Here is a 22,653-nt window from a genome sequence, read left to right as displayed (position 1 = left end):
CATCAGTCTAAAGTGTCTAACGTATCAGCGGTGGTGAGTTTGAGAAACCCAGGGAGCGATGAAGGCTACACAGAGAAATATAAATGACCATGGAAGACGGTACCTAATTAAAAGCCACAGGGCAAGACAGGTCACAGCACTCTGGGAGCCTGAAGGAGGATTAGGCGGTAGTAAAGTACAAAGGAAGGCTTTCTCAGGCTGGAGGCAGAAACAGGCAAGGTGTCTGTGAGAACAGCAAATAGAGTAAGCTGGTGTAGTACGCATTGGTGAACAGTAAGAGTCGGGGTTGGGGTGATCAGATTTTGAAAGGCCCTGAAAATAAGGAAAGATACAATCTGGTTGCCATATGTTGTTGAGAATCTATTTTATCAATTTAATTTTTTGTTGAGGATTAACTGATATGGGAGTTGGCATGCTGCGATTTGTGGGGTCACGAAGAGTCGGACATGACTGAGTGATTGAACGGAACTGAACTGAATATTATAATAGTTGTTGCTGTACAACAGTGTTTGGGGCTGTGCTGTGCTGAGTCGCTCAGTCGTGTCTGACTCCTTGTGACCCCGTGGACTGCAGCCCACCAGGCTCCTCTGTCCATGGGATTCTCCAGGCAAGAATGCTGGAGTGAGTTATCATGCCCTCCTCCAGGGGGTCTTCCTGACCCAGTGATCAGATCCGCATTTCTTATGTTTCCTGAATTGGCAGGTGGTTCCTTACCACTAGCACCACCTTGGAAGCCCAGTGATTTGGTACACGTATAGGTTGCAAAGTGAGCAACACAATAAGTCTAGTTAGCATCAGTCAGCATACTGGTTACAGTGTAATTATGAGAAATTTTAAGATCTAATCTCTCAGCAACTCAGAAATGCAATACAGTATTATTAACTATAGTCACCAGAGAGTCATTTTAGATGCTGAGGATGTGGAGCAGTTAGCTAAGATAGACTTTTAGGGAAATGAGTATACAGTATGTATTGAGGGGGAGGAATTTTACCAGTGGGGAATTTGACCAGGTTATTCAGTCACTGAAAAAGCCCTGGGTGCCCAGAGGTTCAGAGCAGACTCTGGAGTGAGCCTCCCTGGGTTCTAATCCTGGCTCTCCACTTCCAAGTCCTTGACTTTCAACATCTCTGTGACCCAGAGTCTTCATCTGAAAAATTGGACTTCCTTCATGGGGTCATTGTGAGGATTAAGTGAATTAATGCAGAATTATAGGTGTGGGCTTCTGAGGGCTTGGACTAGGCTGGTAGCAGTGGGGAGAAGAAGTAAAAAGCCGAACAATTTGAACTGAATCATGGCAATTGGATATAAAGGATGGGTCTCAGAGAGAATCCATGATTTTGATGGACTCCTACACAGACAAAGGAAAACTGAAAAGGGGGAATGATTGGCTAGTTTTCTTATTGGGGTTTGCAAGGAAGATGATAATTCTGATTGGGTAAAAGGTGAGACAGTTGGCTGAATTAGAGAAATAAAAAAATCTTTCTATCTATCACCAAAAATCATATACTTTCAAAAATTTTCAGTCCTAAAATAGGCATCTAACTAGTCACAAACCTACCTGATTTTCTGGGTCTTTACTTTCTTAGCATGCCAGAAGTTATTCAAGGAGTAAAGTAACCATTATAAATACTTAGCTTTGATGATATTCAATGTTCTAGCTTATATTAAAACCTGTGGCCATGAAGGTCATCACTCACCTTGCCAGACTCTCTTACAAAGGTTTCTAGGCTGAGTACAGAGTTTATTCTGCTTTATTGTGACCAAATTGTTCTCTGTCTTCGGTAGTCAATGACTCTGTTCTACATATACAGTCAAGATCCTATCTTCTCTTATTTCAAGGACTTTCATAATCTAATCTTATATCCCCACTCTTACAGTTCACTACATATTCTGCTGCTTATTTAGTTGCACCTGCTTATTCTGTCCCCCACACATTCAGTTTTCATTTTCCTGTTGGGATTGAATCAAAACAGGTGGGTGCTTGGAAAAAGTTATCATTTGATGCTCCTTCAAACCCATTCATTCATATATTTATTTTGCTCAACAAATATTTGTTGAATAATGATTAGGTGTCAAAAACTGTTCAAGCCTCTTGGGATCTAACTGTGAACAAAGTAGACAATAATCCCTGCTTGCATTCTAGTTGAGGAGACAGTAAGGGGAAAAAATAATAAATTGCTTATCATGTTAGCATGTGAGAAATATTATTTTTTTAAAAAATAAAAAGAAGAAAAATAGAGCAAAGTTAGGAATCCTGAAGTTAGCGGGTGGAGGACAGGTAGCAATAGTCGTGGGTCAGGGTACTCTTCACTGAGGAGGTGAGATTGAAGCAGACTTGAGGAGTGGAGAGGGTGATGAAGACTGACACCCAAGGGAATAATGGTCCAGGCAGAGGAGAAGTGAAAAGCCTTTGCTGAGAGCAGGCCTGGCCCGGAAGCACTGTGGGGACAGTGTGGCCAGTGTGTGGGGGTAAATGAGCATGAGCACATTGGAGAGATGGGCGAGAAGGCACCAGAAAGCCAGACCATGGGAGGGTTATAGACCATTGTGAGAAATCTGGCTCAAACGCGCAGTGAAATGGAGAGCCGTTGTGGGACCTAGGTTTTAAATTAATTACTCTGCAGAAAAGAAACCATAGGGGGAGTTAAGGGTAGAAGCAGTAGGAAGTTAGGAGGCTATTGGTATAATTCAGATAATGGAGACTTAGAGCTTTTTAGTAACAGAAGGGTGGGGGAAAACAGTAGAATTTTGAAAACTGACAGAAGCAGTTGAGACCCAAAAGTCTCATAATACACAGTGTAGTGCAAATTTGGGAGGGACTCTATTTGAGTCTCCAGAAATCAACTTTGGGATGGAGAACAGATGGTTTCTTGGCTAAGGAAGAAAGCTACTAAATCAGAGGGGTAGAGGTGAATCTTTGCCTGATAGAAATGAGATGTTTGCCACTGGACCCCCAAGGGGTCTATAGCCCAAAGACAGAATAATGGCAGTGTCCAAGTCAGAGAAAGGCATGTAACTAACACATGAATCTAGGTTTTGAAGGTCAACTTCGGTGAAAGGAAAAGGAAACAATATATAATTGATTACTGTCTGGGTGTCCTCTTTATTCTTATTCACCCTGTTCTATCCTGGAAGGATGACCAGCAGGAGTTAAATGTAGAACCAGCCTCCATGGTGGCTTAGTGAGGTTGGCTTCTTGGTATTCCTTCTTCTCCTGGAAAATTAATCTGTAGGGCTTAGTTCAACATGCTTCCAAGCTCTCTGGCTTTTGGTTGCTAAATGGCCTGCTAAAGCCTCAATTCCTATGACATCTGGGAGACAACATCTTGCAAAGTTGGAATGATGTTCTATAGGATACAGTAAATGTCTTAAACCAGCAGCAAATGTGGTGATGTCTTCATAAAGCTAGGATGCGTGAGCCTGGCAACTGAGGGAGAAGAGATAGGAGTGGCCCCTCTTACCAACTGATAACCCACTGGAATATTGTTATTTTCTTTTCCCGTGACTTTTGGGTTTGGTGAGTTTGGAGATACCAGTGCCCAAGAGAAGAATCCTTTTCTTAGGGAATATTGGGAGCTAAGACTGCCCTCTGACCATTGTGGGATTCTTGGTATGGGTGAGTTGATGGGCACAGAAAGGACTCAATGTATCCAAGATGAGTATCCCAATTTCCAGGAAGAAACTGGGTTCATTCTTTACAATGAGGACAAAGAGGACTTGTGAACTCAGGGGACACACTAGGTTCATTTCTTTCCTTTTTGGGGGTGAAGTAGAAAAGAATAGCTTTATTGCTTTGCCAGGCAAGGGGGTTAGATTGCAGTAGGCCAATGCCCTCAAAACTGTCTCGCCCCTGGAGGCGGTAATGAGTTTTATAGAAAAGGTTCAAGGAGCAGGGCGTGCTCAGCTCGTGGACTTTAGATTGGCTCCTGGTGAGTCAGCATCATCAACTTCTGGTTCCAACAGGTCTGGTGTTCATGGCTTATGGGTGGCATGAGGTTAACTTCTTCCATATGGTGGGGGTTTCAGTATCTGGTTTTAGGACCTAATGAAGCTCAGTCATAATGTCTCATTACAGAAAGAATTCAGTGAAAGACAATAGGTAAGAGGTAGATTTATTTAGAGAGAAATACACTCCACAGAGTGTGGGCCACCTCAGGAGACAACAGTAGCCACTAGCTTCATTTCTTAATATTCAAAATAGTACTGGTCAGTAGAAAATTGTAATAACTCCATTAAGAAAAACTGAGGACCCAGATCCTACAGGAATGAACATTTGGACAATTCCAGCAGATGAAAACTCCTTCTACCAAAGTGTAAGCAAAGTCCGAGGGTGCAAGGAATGGAAGGTGACAGAGGGCATCTATGATCAACTTAGGACTCAGGATAGCTATAAAGGTGGGAACTGGAGTACCTGTGTCCTATGTTACTCTTGTTTTCACCTTGTTTCTTTCTCTATCTGATGTAAGAATCCTAATGGTGGTTAAGGTAATAGGTTTTAGGTGGGCGTGTGATCAAATTGACATCCCCTGGTGATAATACGGTAGCTGATGGGGCCCCACTGTGTCCTGTGTTCTGGGGGCACAGAGTGGATGCTGAGGGGTAGATTGTACTGCGTGTCTTCTGCTTGTATCCTTCCCTCTTCTATGTTCTGGGAGAGAAACTTTAAATAAAATATCTAATTTAATCTTTTCAACAACTCTGTAATGGTAACAGATCTTGATTGCCCTCTTACTATATACCTGGCATTGTTCTGGGTGTTGTGTATGAGCTCATTCAATTAATCCTCACAGTAGCCTTACATGCTAAGTATCCTATTATTCCCATTTTACAGATGAGGAAACTTAAGCACAAAAAGTTAAGTAGCTTGCCCAAACCCACAAAAGTGGAGGTTAATCTCTGCCCCTTAAGGTTTCTCATGGGGATAGGTATGATTTTCTTGTTTTTACAGATAGGAAAACAATGACTTAGAGAAGTTAAGGGACTTATTCCAGATGTAGTCAGCACCCCACCCACCTCCAGCTAGAATTCATATGCAGCCCTTTCTAACCTCAAAGCTAATGTACTCTGCTTTCTCAATAATACTTCATTTTCAGGGGCCAGTATGAGAAAGAGCTGCTGTGAAATGTAGGTTCTATGAACATAAAATAGCTTTTGATAAATTCAGAATTTATTTATGATTTGAAAATAGGCAAATAATCTAACAAATAAAGATTAAGCTTGACAAAAGAAGTGTAAGAATGACCCAGATTTACTAAGTAGTTAGTGCTTTCTTTAAATATTCAGTTTGTTTGAACCTAATTCATAGAAAGTTTGAGATCCAAAAAGGTAAGTGTATTTTTATACACAAAATATAAAAATAGAATAAACATGCTAAAATTTTTATATATTACACAATATTATAAATATATTTAGTATATTTATATTACTTTATATAAATATATTTAAAATATATTTGAAGAAATGTGATGGACCTAATTTAAAATCCCTACTAGCAGATTCCCTAGGAGAACGTTGTTTTCGGAATCATATTCTTTTGTACATTTGTCAGCCAACATCAGCCCTGATCAAAGTAAAGTAGAATACAGCGGTCATTTGTCATTCACTAAGGAAATGCGTGAAACCAGACCCAGAGACAAGAGCCTGAGAAAGGAAACCACAGTGGCCAGGGTACCAGTAACTTATTTTCAAGTTAGTGACAATCTTTCATCTTCTACTAGTGAAGAAGGGCACGGTAAAGGCTTGCGTGTGCTTTATTAATAGGATACTTTCTATCACCCGTGCCCTCAGAGATCCCCTCCCTTGGAACAGTGCCAGCAGCCTCCTCTTTCCAGTATCATGGACTCCTGGCTTTCTAGCAGCTGAAGATGATCAGCTTTGCAGATAACACCATCCAGTCGATTTTCTGCTGCTGCTGCTGCTCCATGCAGAAGCGGTGAGTCCGAGGGCACCTTCTCGGGTGGAATCGCCACATCTCTTTGAATCTGCTGTTCTTCTGCCTGGGAAACTCCTCCCATTTTCTCCCTGTTGAACAGCCATTCATTTAAAGCTAGCGATAGGTCACGTGTCAGTTCCATGGTCCTTTCTTGATCCTCTTGGACTTAGTTGCTCCTTCCATTGTGTTCCCTGAGCATGCAGCCTGGTTCTCTATTTAATATTTGTTTCACACGTGCTGTTCATGTGTCTGTGTCTCACTCTGTAATTTTTACCTTTTAAGGGCAAGAATCCTGTCTTCTTTGAGGTTCTCCCTGAAACTACCAATGTGTTTTATACTTTGGTGCCCAGTAAATGATATATAAAGATAAAAATCCAGGGTGCCATGATAATAGTAACAGCCACCGTTTAATGGGAGTCTTATATGTCAGACTGTCCTAAGAAGTTTACGTTTTTTAGCTCAAGTAACTCTCAAAATCACCCTTTTTATTTGTTTGTTTTTACAATCCCGATTATACAGATGAAGAAATGGAGGCCTAGGGAGGTTACATTGCCCAAGGCCACACTATAAAAATGGTAGATCTGGGATCCAAACTAATGTCCTTAATCACTACACCATGTCTACTTTTTAACAATAGATACTTTCAAATGAGGCAATGCATGTGAAGTGTTCAACACTGTGCCTGACGCAGAGTAAGGTCTTCATTATCGTGATTGTAATTGTATGCCCTTAATATTCCCCAGACTCTGCTGCCCACGTGACATGTATTTTTCTCAATTTTATCATTCATAACAACTCTATATGCTCTTAGTGTCTCTAGTCCTAGATTTAAAAAAGTAAAATAAAATTCTGAGAGGTCCCAGAGTACCTTGCCCACGGAAATGGAGTTAGGAAGTCTTCTAAATAAAAAATAGGAAGGAGACTTTACTACTAGCTTGTTTATATAGTCTAGTGGATTTATAGCTAAGAGTAAAATAATCCTTTGTAACGTGATTATTTTTCAATGTCAGACAAGTGAGGACACAAATAAGCCTTAACAAAGATGAAGAACTTTCAGAAAAATACACACAGCATCGCCCATCATGGTTCAGTGAATTGCCAAGTAAGAAGCAAGTGAGTATCATTTTGATGGGGAAGAAGGCGGGTAGAGGAAGGTGCCATTTTTAGGGTCTGTGCTTCGTGAGGTACTGTTTGCTACCCTGCGCAGACCTAATGCCATGCTTGGCATGTAATAAGTTCTCAATAAACTTTTAGTGAATCAACAGCCTAGAAGACAGGGAAAGAAAGACCAGCCTATTCTGCAATATTTTGGCAGAATTTGAAACGGGAAAAAATGCCTCTGGCTATCACCATTTTGAGGCCGGGATTAATTTTCAGTTCAGTGTTAGAAAATAAGTTTTCTTGGGAAGTTGATAAGCCCAAACACAAGCTTACAGCATTAAAGGGAAAAGCTTCTTTTTTTTTCCTCCTTTTTCCAAAGGAGAAAAATCCTTAAAGTGAAATTATTAAGGAGGAAATAAATTTTTAAGAATTATGACAAGAAAAATATTCAGTGCCATGCTGGCAAGAGAATTTGTGATCTTGAGAATTTACAAAATGATGAGTGTGTTGCTGGATCTGAAGATTGTTTTGTAGTTAGTCATTTCCTACGTTTATACCACCCGGGCTTCTGCTTTACTGCAGCAAGCTGGGAGAAACAAGGTGGCAGGCAGGTACTCTCTACCCCTCTTCTTTTTTAGCTTAGATCGCTTAAACAGTAGTACCACGACTCACTCCTTAGTTTTTTACAGTCCAACAGGGGCCATGGGCAACCATCAAAACGCAAGCCACTGCCTCCCCTCCCGCCATCTGAGGTTTCTGAAGAGAAGATCCACGTTAAGGCACTGTACGATTTCCTACCCAGAGAGCCCTATGATTTAGCCTTAAAGAAAGCAGAGGAATATTTTATCTTGGAGAAGCATGATCCTCACTGGTGGAAGGCAAGAGACCGCTTTGGGTAAGACTGGTGGTTTGTCTTTACCAAATCGTTCCTCTTTCAGTCCCTAAAAACTTCCTAAGTGTGAAGTGGATTCTGTTTAGTTTATTAGAGAAATAGACTCTGTTTATTTTTTCAAGGTTTATAACTCTCCCTTGTAAATGAAACAGAAGCTGTTCCCACACCTCTCCATCTGCATGAATGGGCATTTCAAGCAGAATGTTATTTCAGGCAGACTCTCCAAACTAGATACATGTGTCTTTATATCCTTATGTAGCCACACACTGCTGTGTGTTTTTGGGCAAATTACTTACCCTCTCTGTTTCCCTTCCTTCCTTCCTTTCTTCCTCCCTCCTTCCCTTCCTTCCTCCCCTTTCCCTTCCTTTCTTTCTTCTCAGGTATAATTGACATAGAACATTTTATTAGTTGCAGGTGTACAACAAAATGATTTGCTCTTTGTATTTATTGTGAAATAATCACTACAAGTCTAGTTAACATTTGGCAGCATACATAGTTACAATTTCTTTTTCCTTGTGATGGGAACTTTTATGATTTACTGTCTTAGCAAGTTTCAGACATGCAATATGGTTCTATTTTTCACTTTTAATGCTTTTTAACTTTTTTAAATTATGAAAATAAGGTAACACATTACAGGAGACTTGGAAAATATAGAGCAAAGTTACATATAGTTCTATTATATATATTATAATTTTTTAAAAGTAGGTAAATTAAGATGTTTAGAGTTTCAATATAAAGCTCTCAAAAATTGATAGAATGAATATACAGAGAAGTAGAAGGATATAGTAGACCTGAAAAGCACTATGAATCAATTCAACATAGTTTAAATTTATACAACTTTCACACAACAGTAGGATGCAAATTCTATTCAAGTTCCTATAGACAGTAAAAAGAACTAAAAAGCCTCTTGATGAAAGTGAAAGAGGAGAGTGAAAAAGTTGGCTTAAAACTCAACATTCAGAAAATGAAGATCATGGCATCCAGTCCTATCACTTCATGGCCGTTAAATGGGGAAACAATGGAAACAGTGAGAGACTTTATTTTGGGGGGCTCCAAAATCACTGCAGATGGTGACTTCTGCCATGAAATTAAAAGACACTTGCTCTTTGGAAGAAAAGCTATGACCAACCTAGACAGCATATTAAAAAGCAGAGACATTACTTTGCCAACAAAGATCCATCTAGTCAAAGCTATGGTTTTTTCAGTAGTCATGTATGGATGTGAGAGTTGGCCTCTAAAGAAAGCTGAGCACTGAAGAATTGATGCTTTTGAACTGTGGTGGTGGAGAAGACTCTTGAGAATCCCTTGGACTGCAAGGAGATCCAACCAGTCAATCCTAAAGGAAATCAGTCCTGAATATTCATTGGAAGGACTGATGCTGAAGCTGAAACTCCAATACTTTGGCCACCTGATTCGAAGAACTAACTGATTGGAAAAGACCCTGATGCTGGGAGGGATTGGGGGCAGGAGGTGAAGGGGGTGACAGAGGATGAGATGGCTGGATGGCATCATTGACTTGATGGACATGAATTTGAGCAAGTTCTGGGCATTGGTGATGGACAGGGAAGCCTGACGTGCTACAGTCCATGGGGTTGCAAAGAGTCGGACACGACTGAGCTACTGAACTGAACTGAATTGATAGACAATAAACTAGGAGATACTGGAACATATTCAGGGACATAAGGCCAGGTCCAAAAATTTCATTGTCTAAATGTATCGGAATCTTACCGAAGTCTGTTCTGTTTCACTGTGGAAGTAAAACACGCAATACAGTACTATGAACTCGTCACGTTTCTATGCATCATATCCCCAAGCCTCATCTATTTTGTAACTGGAAGTTTATACCTTTTGATCCCCTTCACCCATTTTATTGCTCTATAACCACCCTTGCTTCTGGCAGCCACCAGTCTATTCTTTGTACCTTGAGCTTGTTTTGTTTCAATTTTTCATTTTTTAAAAAAGATTTCACATGTAAGTGAGACCACATGGTTTTTGTCTTTATTTCACTTAGTATGGTGCTGTCAAGGTCCATCTGTGTTGTTGCAAATGACAAAAATTTTCTTTTTGTGGGTGAATCATATTTCATATGTAGCACATTTTCTTTATCAATTCATCCGTCAGTGGACACATGGTTGTTTCCATATCTTGGCTATTATAAATAGTGTTACAGTGAACATGGGGGTGCGTGTACCTTTTTAAGTTAGTGTTTTCTTTTTCTTCAGATAAATGCCCAGAGGTGGAATTGCTAGATCATATGATAGTTCTGTTTTTAATGAATTTTATTTGTAAATAAGAATACTAGTTTCTACCATACAAGTTCTTATTCTAATTTATGCTTTGGTTTTTTGGCAATTTGATTTTCTTTTCCTATTAAGCTCTAAGATAGAAGCAGAAACAGTGTATTACTCATTTTCATATTTCTACAATGGAAGTAAACATTGCAGTAGTTTCTGAATGAAATTAGGGGAAAAGGCCCTGGGATACAAAAAGATTTCTTTGTACCAGTTGCAATAGATTGTTAATACTAGGCTAAAGTCTTGGGTAGAAAAGAATTCTGAGGGGTATGTCTACTTTCTGGGAGAGAATTCTGGCCTTGATTTCTGATCCTTGTCAAGATTTTGAGGTTATAATTACGTAAGCATTCGAAGTACATACAAACCTCTTTCTTTATGTTTTCCTATTGATTTGGCTCATTTACCAGTTCTTAATTAAGACTCAACATATGCTGGAGACTTTTCAGTGGGTAAAGAGGAATGATGTCCCAGTGATCATGTAAGTTAGTAGGTTCAGGGCTGTATCATTAACTCCCCTTGCAGGTGGTGTGTTGTCATGACTCAGACTTAAAGAGAAACAGCACCAATTTTTAACTTCAAAGTTAATAAGTGAAAATAGGTTTTAAAAAAAATAATATTCAAACATGATAAATAGTGCCCAAATTCTATGTTGCCACACCTCAAAACCCAGACTCTTTCCCAAAAGTAAGCACCATTATTCATTTAGTGATTCATTTCAATGATCTTCCTGTCCAGATCACTTTCAATGCACTTTCTGGGATGTATTAAAAATATGGTATTGTCTGAAGATTTAATTTACTTAAATCTGACTATACTTTATGTGTTGCTCTGCAACTTGCTTGTATTCCTCAATAATATGTCTTAGACATCTTTCATAATTTTAAATTTCAGATTTTGTTGGTGAAGTTATAGGAAAAGAGAAATTCCTCCCCTGCTGATAAGTGTGAGAATTGCTGCCCTTCGATAGCTGTATCTGCTGAGAAGATGCAATTGATCAGCAACATAGCATTCTCCCTGCTTTGTATCTGTCTTAGAGAAATGCTCTTACTTGCACACAAGAAGGCGTATTCAAGCATTTCTTTATAGCTTTGTTGTAATAGAGGCATGGCTAAACTAGAATATCTATTCTGTGGGTTGCTCTGCAGCAATTAAAAAGAATTAAGTCAATATCTTTGCAATTGATATGTTTTTTAATCTAGTTACTATGATCATGTTAAGTGGCTCTTTTCCTATTTGCAAAGATGTCTGTGTCAGAAAGCATCTTAAACTACTAACGTTAAACATCAGAAACTTAGTATTTGTTGTGCAAAGATTTTAGTTGAATGTTGAAATGAAAAAACTTTTTTCTTCTTTCAGCAATTTAGTCAAGTGAATTTGATTTTCCTCTGCATCCTTGAGGTTTTTTAAAGGGGTCTTTGCCACAATAATACCACAGATGTGCCAAAATTTTGATTTTTGTTTTGTCTTTGTAGGAATGAAGGCTTAATTCCAAGCAACTATGTGACCGAAAACAAACCAACTAATTTAGAAATATATGAGTAAGTGTCCTCCGAAATATGTCCCATGGTTAATCTATAAAAATCAGGTACATTTGGGTAACTTATCAGTATACATACTGTTTTGGGTCTGAAAAGGGAAAAGAAAGTAACACATTTGGCAGCTTTAGCTTAAGAGATTTTTGATCTTAATAATGGCTGATTCAGAAACTTCTTTTTCTTAAAATTACTTTTTTTGTTGTTTTGTATGGCCAGTTAAAGAAAATTTTAACAGTGACTACAAGAAACCAAACACTCATCTTGCACCTGTTTTACTGCATGTCCTAAGTGGAAAAGCTATTTTTTAAAAAATGGGGACTTCCCTGGCGGTCCAGTGGTTAAAACTCTACACTTCCACTGCAGGAGGCATGGGTTCCATCCTTGGTTGGGGAGCTAAGATCTTCTATGCTGTGCAACTTGACCAAAAATAAAAACTAAAAATAAAAAATGACATCAATTGTTCATTAATGAAGTTAGACTTAATGTATAGACATATTACTATAGTTTGACTCATGTTTTGAAGTGTTTAGAAAGCACTGAAGATGAGAAATAGGCTAATGCTATAGTTCAGAAGAACTTTTGATATGTTTACTAGAGTTTTGCTTAGAAATGCATTCTTGTTACACTATATTAATGGATTTAGAAAATAGAAACATTAGCAATCACTATTTAACCACTCGATCTGCAGATCAGAAACTAAGATTGAGATATTAATGTATAGATAGAATGTGACAGGGCTAGGAGTGGTCCTTGTTGTACAGTTACCAAGTCATGTCCGGCTCTTCGGGAGCCCTGGGATTGCAGCTTGGCAGGCTTTCCTGTCCCTCACCATCTCCTGGACTTTGCCCAAGTTCATGTCCATTGAACGGGTGGTGCCATCCAACCATCTCATCCTCTGTCACCCCCTTCTCCTCCTGCCTTCAATCTTTCCCAGCATCACAGTCTTTTCCAATGAATCAGCCGTTCGCATCAGGTAGCCAAAGTATTGGAACTTCAGCATCAGTCCTTCCAAAGAGTATTCAGCGTTGATTTCCTAGTCTTTTATAAATTTAGGTTTGCAGTTTGAGCACTTGAGTGTCCTCCCCCCACTTAGATACTGGTTTTGCAATGAGTATATGTTCCAGTAGGTTGTAATAGGTGATGTGAGTTGAGGCATTAGAACAGGTACTTCCCTGAGAACCAGGCAAATTGAAAGATAACAACCTTGGACTGCCTTGCTGCTCATTGAAGCCCATCTGTAGGCCAGACTCAGCATGCCTGCCTGCCTGCCTGCCACATTGCTTCAATCATGTCTGACTCTGTGCGACCCTATGAACTTTAGCCTGCCAAGCTCCTCTGTTCATGGGATTCTCCAGGCAAGAATACCTTAGTGGGTTGCCATGCCCTCCTCCAGGGAATCTTCCCAACCCAGGGATAGAACCTGCATCTATTACATCTCCTGCATTGGCAGGCAGGTTCTTTACCACTAGTGCCGCCTGGGAAACTGCAGACAGCACGTGTGTCACCGAAAACACCCATAACCTCACCTGAGCTTCCTGCAGGCTGTTTCTGTTCTCCTCGTCAAGTCTCTGTCCTCAGCTCCATCACAGTGCCTCTTCTCTCTTCCTCTCCTGTGCTTAGCTTGTCATAACCCCATCTCTTGGCCTGTGTCATTTAGCTCTGCCCTGAAATTCCCGTCTCCACTCAAAGTCCCCAGGTGGCTGACCCCACCTTCCTTAGCAAACAGCCCCACAACTCTCCACAGTTGCTCAGGCATGCCCCATGCATGGAGTTGGAGGTGGGAGTGGGCAGGGGAACTCACCACTAGCCCCAGCTGAAGCTGCTCGGCACAAACAGGTCTCTTTGAAGGTCAGGTCAGGGAAAATTTTGTTTGAAAATCTCCTGCTAAGAAAAAACAGAAAAATAAGGTGGTTTTATCACCATATTCTAACTTCAGTTTGGATTTTCCTGGAGAGTAGAGGAGACCTGTGTGAAGGCACCTCACACAGTGCCTGGGGGTTAGCAGTGGACGCTCCGCAATCAGCAGGGCCACTTTTCTTCCTTCTGTCGTAAATCAATGTGCTTGTTGCTTCCCCTGTTTAGACCAGGCTTAGCATCTGGCTTTAACAACTTGTTTATACTGCAGATGCTGGATCACAAATTAAACCGCTCCGAAGTTAGATAATCATCTCATTTCCTTAGACTGGATTTATGTTTCTGTAAGTCTTCTTTTATAATGACTCTAATTACGAAAAGGCCAATTTTTAACTTTATTATGGTTTCAAGAAGGTTATTAAAATATAGATCATCAATATAAATCACTAAAATTAATCAACCACTTACTATATGCCAGGCACCATTCTCCTGACTGTACAGAAATTACTGTCCCACGTTGAAGTGCAGTAGTATGGGCTTGGAAATCAGAGAAATCTGGGTTCGAATCCTGGCATCACCCCTGACTAATGGTTCAGCTCTGAGCGAAGTGACCTAATGTTTTTAAACCTCTAAATGATCTGAACCCTGGGGATAATAATGCCTGTCTCATTTGATACATAATAGCTCTTCAATACATTCTAGAAGTTATGATTATTTCCTTGAACTGTGAAACAAGAAAGACATTTACAGTTTTGTCCACCTTGCCTAGTATAACTGGTATACTACATTCAGAGTTACTTCAGTCCTCCACTTCATTTGTTTGACTTTTATCATTATGTACTTAGGATAATATTAGCTGTTAACTGTTGTAAGCAGTGGAAACACAATACAGAATACACAGAAGGAGTCCTGGTTTTCATGGAACTTACAGCTTCACAAGGAAATAGACATTACGCAACCCTGAATTCACAAATAGACACATCATTTTAAAATGTGGTGTTTTGAAGGAATAGTATGGGGCACAGGAAGGAAACAAGAGGGGAGGGAATATAATTTAAATGAGCATGTTGAGTGGGGAAGACCTTTCTGAGAACATCACTTGAAGCCTAAAGGAAAAAGAAGGGAGATAGGGGGCTGATGGAAGAAGGAATGCTGCCCACATGGGCTTCTGACACCTCTGGGGAACCTTTATACAGAGAAATGTTTATGGCTACTTTGGTTTGAAATTAATGTCCAAATTATCAACGTTACAATGAAAAAACTTTGTTTTCAGTAAGCCTTCAAATTGAACTTTTAAATCTTGATATACTATTTATAAATCTAATAAACAAGAACAATCACCTAAATTCATACTCGACATAAAAATGTCCTTAAACAATCCATCCTATTTACAAACTCAGTTAATTAAGTTTCCTGAAACATTTAACTTGCATTTATAAACTGAATAAATTCAGTTTTCTTTATAAAGGACATACCCGACAGGCCAAATTTGTAATGGTAATAGCCCCTTGTAAGTCCGTACATGATCCTGGAAATGTAATAAATTAAACATAAATATTTAATTAAACGTAATGTGAATTGAGTTCTTTTAACCATTTTAAAAATTACTTATTCTCAAGCTTCAAATATCAAGTTGAAGTGTGACGTGAAAGTCACTCAGTCATGTCCAACTCTTTACAGTCCATGGAATTCTCTAGGCCAGAATAGTGGAGTGGGTAGCCTTTCCCTTACCCTGGAGGATCTTCCCAACCCAGATCTCAGGGAAGCCCAAGAATACTGGAATGGGTAGCCTATTCCTTTTCCATTAGATCTTCCCCACCCAGGAATTGAACTGGGTTCTCCTGTATTGCAGGCATATTCTTTACCAACTGACCTATCAGGGTCTTCCCTTGTGGCTCAGCTGGTAAACAAGTTGAGGATTAGTTATAAATCTTAAAGCAAAGACAAAAACCTGATATGGCAGATTCTCTTAAATATATATAATATCTAATATTTTAAATAGCAGACATTGATTATCCTGAGCTATGGATATATAGTCTGATTTATCTCATTTTCTCTACACTAAATGCTTAATATTCTCAGGGTCAGAAAGTCACCAAGTGAAGCAAATTAACCTTCTCAGATCTAATAGGGTTTCCAGGTCTAAAACTCAAAGCCACAATACTGTTCTTTACTTATTAGGAATCTAAGACTGGCACATGAGAGGCTTACATATATGTTCCATATGTGATGGTTGTACTCAACCACAGTTAGATGTAGTAGATTTTTTTAAATGTATTAATAAAATCACTACCCCAGTCCTGTGTATTGGGGCTTCTACTGACATTCAATATTAGTTTTGTAATCAGTGTTGTCTCAATAAAGAATTTGCAGCCTTACCTATTTGAAAAACACAAAACAAAACAAAAAACTCTTCTACTTTTTATCATCTGATTTAAATAGTTGAAATTCTGAAATACCATGCCTCAACCTTCTCTAAATTACATTTATCCCTTTTCTGCCTTTTACGTATCATTATCATAATACAGATGGAATTCTGCCTTATTTTAATTGTTGATCTTAAATTCATCATATACTTCTATCTGGTTCTTTTGTTACTACTTTGAAGTCATTCTGAGAATGACTTCCTCACGGATGGATTTTTAGTTTATATTTAATCACAGTTAATATAGTTTGTTTATCACTATAATAAGTACAAAGCCACAGAATTAATAATAACATGATAGCAGGTAAAGAAACATTATTTAGAAAAAAATCAGTTTATGTTAATTCCTCCCTTTTGAGTGTCATTATGCAGTCTTCTCTTTCCACAGCTTCAGTCTATTTCAGTCAGCTATAATCACTAGTCTCTTTTTAGCACCAATATTTCATAACTTGGCCAGTATGGGGGGCTCTTTAAACTGGTCCCCTGTGAATTTAACTCTGCCTCACTTATTTTGAAAGAATTTCTTCTTTGTACAGCAAGAGGTCTCAGACTCATCTTGAAATTCCCTCTCACAATGTGAATATTCATTAACAAGTATTGAATGATAGGCACAGTCTAAATTCACAGTTACTCTTGTTCCTATTAGCAATAAGTAGTTATAGGACTTTGACTAGAATCATCTGTAATCATCCCCTGTCCTCTGTGGTTCATCTTTTTAAAAGACCGTTTTCAATTTGAGCACATTAATATTAATATTTTAAAACCTGGCCATGCTGGTTAGTGGCAGCTTTCTACTATAGAAGGTTAGGGGAAGTCCACATGAGGACACAGGTTCCATTGCCCCAGGCAGATACGAGTCTCATTCAGCCACCACTGGGCCCCCCCACTTGACTTAATGCCTGGTTATACACACACCCTTTCTTCCGCTGTCCACAAAAATAGTATTTCTGGTAATATTGAATTAACTTCTTTTTAAAATCTTATTTTGAAATGAAAGTATTTCCATTTTTTTTTTCCTCTCCATTGTTCTACTGTTGTTTCCTCTCTCTTTCCTGTACATTTGCTTACTGCTTAGGTGTTGTCACATCAAACCGTGTTTGTTTATTTTAAATTTTTTTAAATTTTTATTAAATATTTTTAATATGGACCATTTTTTTTTCATTAAAAAAAAATCTTTACTGAATTTGTTACAGCATTGCTTTTGCTTTGTTTTTGGTCTTTTGGCCCTGAGATATATGAGATCTTAGCTCCTGGATCAAGATCAAACCCACACACCCCTTGTATTGCCAGATGAAGTTTTAACCACTGAACTTCCAGGGAAGTCCCCAAACCGTATGTTTAAATTACAGTGTTCATTAATTATGATTACTGTGTGAACCTCTGATATTTTAAGGTCATTTAATGCCATGTTTCATGCAGAGATAACAGGAAGTCTGGAGGCAAAAAAGGGCTTGGTGAATTTCAGCCAGGAAAGAATTCCAATGTGGTGGAAGTTTAGTGCGTTGAAGGAAAAATGTGGAGAATATGAGGCCCAGGAGGGTGTGGGATGGTTAGGGTTAGTGTTAGGGTTGTTCCATTTACTCTATTAAGTTACTAATTTTACTACAAGGTAGCATACTTTGGAGCTTCCCAGGTGGCTCGGTGGTAAAGAATTTGCCTACCAATGCAGGAGATGAGAGTCAACCTCTGACTGGGGAAGATCCCTGGGAGAAGGAAATGGCAACCCACTCCAGCATTCTTGCCTGGGAATCCCAAGGACAGAGTAGTCTGGCGAGCTACAGTCCATGGGGTCGCAAAAGAGTCGGACAAGACTTAGCAGCTAAACAGCAACAACATATTTAGAAGAATCAGATAAATCAGTGTGAGTTTTAAGTTTGGAAAGGTAACAGCACATATAAAAGCATGCAAATAAGATATTCCTGAGGGGAAAAAAATGGGTATGTTTTAGTTGGGTTTAACCAAAGCTCAGGAAAGTGTTTATCGAAGATGATGACTTTTTAACCACATACATTTCATGGAAATTTTCAGGAAGTTAAACCATTCAAAAAAAATTTTTTTTTTACCATTCAAAATTAAGTGTGTTAAACCAAGTGTGTTTCAGAAAGTTGAATTGAAATATGGTAGAAAAATGAGATACTGGCTTGTAATTAATATAACTATGTTAAACCAATTGATATATTATTATAGTACATTATTGTTTATGTGAATTAATCAGTCCATTTATAAAATCAGTTCTGGAGTGTGTTTTTTAAAATGAAGGAAATGGAACAGGTTTTTTTCTGGAAATAAATGATATATAACATTTAAAAATTATTTGTATTGCTTTTACAGGTGGTACCATAGGAATATTACTAGAAATCAGGCAGAACATCTTTTGAGACAAGAGGTAATTTATTCATAAGTAATTTTGTGGAATTTCAAAATTTCTGAGAGGTAAATTATAAATACTCAGCTAAAATGTTTTATCACTTCCTGATTTTTTCTAAAATATTATTACAACTTTACTGCTACTACATTTTCTATTAAATTATAAACTAGATTAATTTGTATCAAATCATTTTTTCCATTGATTTTCACTGCAATTTCACATATCTTTCTCCTGAAATGATTTCATCTCTAACATACCAAAACTGCTTCATTCACTGCAAAGTGCATTCTGCCAGAAGGGTCTCTATTTGAACTGCCTGTATACATTTGCATCAATGTCAGTCCAAGAGATACTCTGTCCTCCTGAGCTCAGCTTAGACTCATAAAAAGCACAGATACAGAAAAGTGCGTGCAGCTACGCCTTCATTCTTGGGAACAGAAGGAAGAGTGGAGCAGCCAGAATATCACACTTGGATCAAAACTGCTCATTTAGGTCAAAACAAAACAGAACTGAGTATAGTTTAAATTTCCCACTGACGGTATCAGCTGTGGGTAAATGAATAGTCAAAACTAGAAAGTAGCTGAGAAGTATGCGTGCCATTATGACCTGATGTCACATGTTGAGGAAATCTAGTAATATGAGTGAGAAAAAAGTCAGTTCTGTAACTCAAAACTCAGTGCCAGTAATGACCTATGACACAGGGAAGATTCAGTTAGTATTTGGGGGATAGGCTGAGCACGAGGAACACAGGCCTCTCAGGGGCTGGTGGGGATGGAGGTTGGAGGTCTGGCCCGGTCTTGTTGGCTACAAGAAAAGGGAGCATGGCGGCAACTGTGATACCTGCCCGGCATGGCGGCGTTATGTATTAGTTGGTTCAGAACGGACAAGGAAGGCGTGGTGATAGGCAGGCAACACTGGAGGAAGCAAGTGGACCATTCGGTCCACGGAAAGCAAGCTTATCACAGGCAATATGGACCGAATCACTGGGCTGAGAGGGTTCTACATGAGGTTCTGCATCTGAGAGGAAGCCAGAACAGGGTGAGGAGCTGACCTACCTACCAAGAGTAGAGTGGGGCATTTTATGGCAAAGCCCCCATACCCACAACCCAGATATCACAAATAGTAGCACTGATCATAGCATTCTGTAATAAGATAAGACATTCCAGAAACTGTTGAGGCCACCCTCTCCCTTATCTTTTTGGTCCTTCCTTCTCAGAGCAACCACAATAGAGGGGCGTGTTCCCATTTTGTCCATGGGTTTATACTTTTATCACATGTATGTGCATAAACAACCTACAGTGCTTGTTTACGTGTTTTAATATTTGATGTCAAGGAGAGCACATGTATGTTGATTTTTTAACCAAACAGTATATTTTCTATTTAATTCTTAGGCATACACATGGATCAAACACATACCTTCAACTATTGTATACTATTTCATTATGAGTATATCAAAATGTATCAATTTCACTGTAGATAAACATTCTAATCATTTCTAATTTTTTGCTCTTACAAACAGTGCTGCAAAGAACATCCTTGTTCATGTCATCTTGTATACAAGGGCAAGGGGTTCTTTCAATTACATTCCAAAATGGAATCATCTGGTCAGAGGAGATGTACAGATTTAACATTACTAGATACTGTGTATTCAAATCAGGATTCAGGTACTTAGACCAATTTATACTCTTACAGGGAGTGAAAAAACTGGTTTCCTACATGGACTTTCCTCATGGCTCAGATGGTAAGGGATCTGCCTGTAATGCAGGAGACCTGGGTTCGATCCCTAGGTTGGGAAGATCCCCTGGAGGAAGACTTGGCAGCTTGTTCCAGTATCCTTGCCTGGGAAACCCCATGGGCAGAGGAGGCGGGCAGGCTATAACCATGGGGCTGCAAAGAGTCAGACACACTGAGTGATTAGCACTCACTCACATTCTTACTGACAGTGGGTAGATTCACATTTTCTCCCCAGTTCATTGAGTGAAAAAACTCTGTGTTTTAAAATGTACATTTCCCTGGTAAACAGTTCAATTGAAGTAACTTTCCATGTGTCTTTGACCAGTTGTGCTGCCTCTGCTGTTACATGCCTGTTAATATCCTTTGCTCATTTTCCTATGTGTTTGGTTTTTTACACTGATCAATATGTGTTGTACTTAAGATATATATTCTGAATACCAATCTTTGGGCATTATGTGTTGCAATGATATTTTTCGGATTTCTGGCTTTTTGTAAACCTTAGACTATTGTCGTATACAAAAATTTTTAAATGTTAATGTCAAATCTCTCAATATTTTTCTTTATGATATCTGCTTTTTGTTTTGTTTTATTTACTGTAAGAGATTCCTCTCTATTCTGAGGTCATAAAGGAATTTTATATTTTTCTTTAAATGTTTTAAAGATGTGCTTTCACATTTAGGACTTTAATCTGTCTGAAGAATGTATGTATGATGTTTTAAATACATACATATTTTTCCTATATGTCTTAAAATATTTGTGTAATTTACATATTTTCCAATTTTTATTTTTTAAATTATTCCTGGTTTAAATTTTATTTGGTTATGAGTCATTTAAAATATATATTGCTAGTTTGGCTTTCCTCAATTTAGCATTTTTCCTGTTAAGTTCAAAGTGAGCCCAGCTTCTAATTTTCTGTTCTCTTTGTCTGGTTTTGGTATAAATGTTATCCTAGCATCATAAAATGAATTGGAATGTGGGTTTTTTAATCTCTTTTTCTAATCTCTGAAATTGTTTATATCAGATAGACATTATTTGTTTCTTGAAGGTTAGTTAAAGTTTCATAAAATAGTCTGACAAAGACCATATCTACCCTTGTAAGAAAGAGAAAAAAATACATTATTGCCTTCTCCCTTTGACCACTTTGAGTAAGTAAATGGAAGTTTTGAACACACCATTTGCTGTACACTCATCGTGGATTATAATTAAGCCCTAATTTTGACTAGCCTGTTGACTTTATAGTGAGTTGTTGTACATTCCAGTTACATAGATGTTCCCTTGAGATTTTGGTGAAATTTAAGGGAAGCAGAAGTCTGCATTTGCAGTGAAAAATGATTGGTCTCTTTTTCATATTTAAGGGGCATGTGGCTATTTTCATACTAATTTTGATATCACATGCATTCTTTTCATGATCTTATTCTGCCACTATAAACATATCAACAAAAATGTTGTTTCCAAAATGCAGTTTTTAAAACCTGGACTTTTTAATAGTAGCAGTTTTGAAAATGTGAGGTTAGTAGCTGCGGAAATCAAGCACTAGGTGGCACCCAGTTATCTTAGCATCGGAGATATTGACAGTTGTCAGTTTTTAGCTCACTTATTTTTAAACTTGACTCAGAGCCGCTTTACAACGCTGGGCTAGTTCCTGCTGTGCAGAACTGTGCATTTTCCCGCTTTAGACATGACGCTTCCTCTGGCTGGTCTCTCTGTTTAGGAAACTTTCTGAAAATATATGCTTTGTCTGTACAAACTTCAGAATTAATTTGCCTTGTTTAAGAAACCTTCCTGTTGTTTGCATTAAATTTACAGATTAATTTAGGGACTATTTATGCATTACAAATCAGTGTGGTTTGGGGACCAGTTTGTTCCAGGACCTATATATTAATTATTCACATAGAAAAAAATCAAAATTAGACCCAAACCTCAAGCAAAAGTTGATATTAGATGAATGAAAGACCAAATTAGAAAAAGTAAATGCTTTTGTATTTTTCAAGAGAATTTTAAGGTTTTCTTCACTTAACTCTTGCACATGTATTTTTTAATTTATATTAAAATAATTTATCTCTTTTTTTCTATTATAAATGGGCATATATTTTTATTTTTACTTTTGAAATCTCTTGATTTCTATGAATTAATTTTGTAACTGATGACTTTAATGAATTCAAAGCTTTTTTTTTTTGATAGGTAAGAAGTGGATTTATTGAGAGAGAAACACACCCCACAGACAGAATATGGGCCATCACAGAAGGCGAGTGTGGCTCAAATATTGTTTTGTAGTAGTTTTTCAGTTGATGCTCTTAGGTTTAAGTACGTAATCTTAGCAGTAGCAAACAGATTATTTCAACCCTCTTTTACAATTTTATTTCAGGGTTCTAATTTCTGCCTCATTTAATGGCACTGGCTAGTTTCTCAGAACAGGTTTAAATACCAGTGCTGACAGTGGGCATTTCTTTTTTCCCAATTTTAGTCAGAATGATTTCCACATAAAGCATGATGCTGGACTTGGGACCAAAGTAAATAA

The 22,653-nt window shown here is 38.3% G+C and overlaps 1 protein-coding gene across 1 annotated transcript in view; it reads left to right on the top strand.

Annotated features, from left to right (window-relative positions):
* Positions 1 to 5,864: 5,864 nt before the first annotated feature.
* The window catches only part of TXK (TXK tyrosine kinase), a 40,745-nt gene continuing 23,956 nt past the window's right edge, over positions 5,865 to 22,653 (top strand). The window contains exons 1-5 of the mRNA XM_065907537.1: positions 5,865 to 5,932; positions 6,943 to 7,045; positions 7,723 to 7,928; positions 11,692 to 11,757; positions 18,365 to 18,419. Of these exons, the coding sequence (XP_065763609.1) occupies positions 5,865 to 5,932; positions 6,943 to 7,045; positions 7,723 to 7,928; positions 11,692 to 11,757; positions 18,365 to 18,419 (498 nt within the window). The remainder of the gene's footprint in view (positions 5,933 to 6,942; positions 7,046 to 7,722; positions 7,929 to 11,691; positions 11,758 to 18,364; positions 18,420 to 22,653) is intronic.

Source organism: Muntiacus reevesi, chromosome 16 (assembly GCF_963930625.1).
Source record: "Muntiacus reevesi chromosome 16, mMunRee1.1, whole genome shotgun sequence".
NCBI lineage: Eukaryota > Metazoa > Chordata > Mammalia > Artiodactyla > Cervidae > Muntiacus > Muntiacus reevesi.
This window is presented reverse-complemented; position numbering and strand designations above follow the sequence as displayed.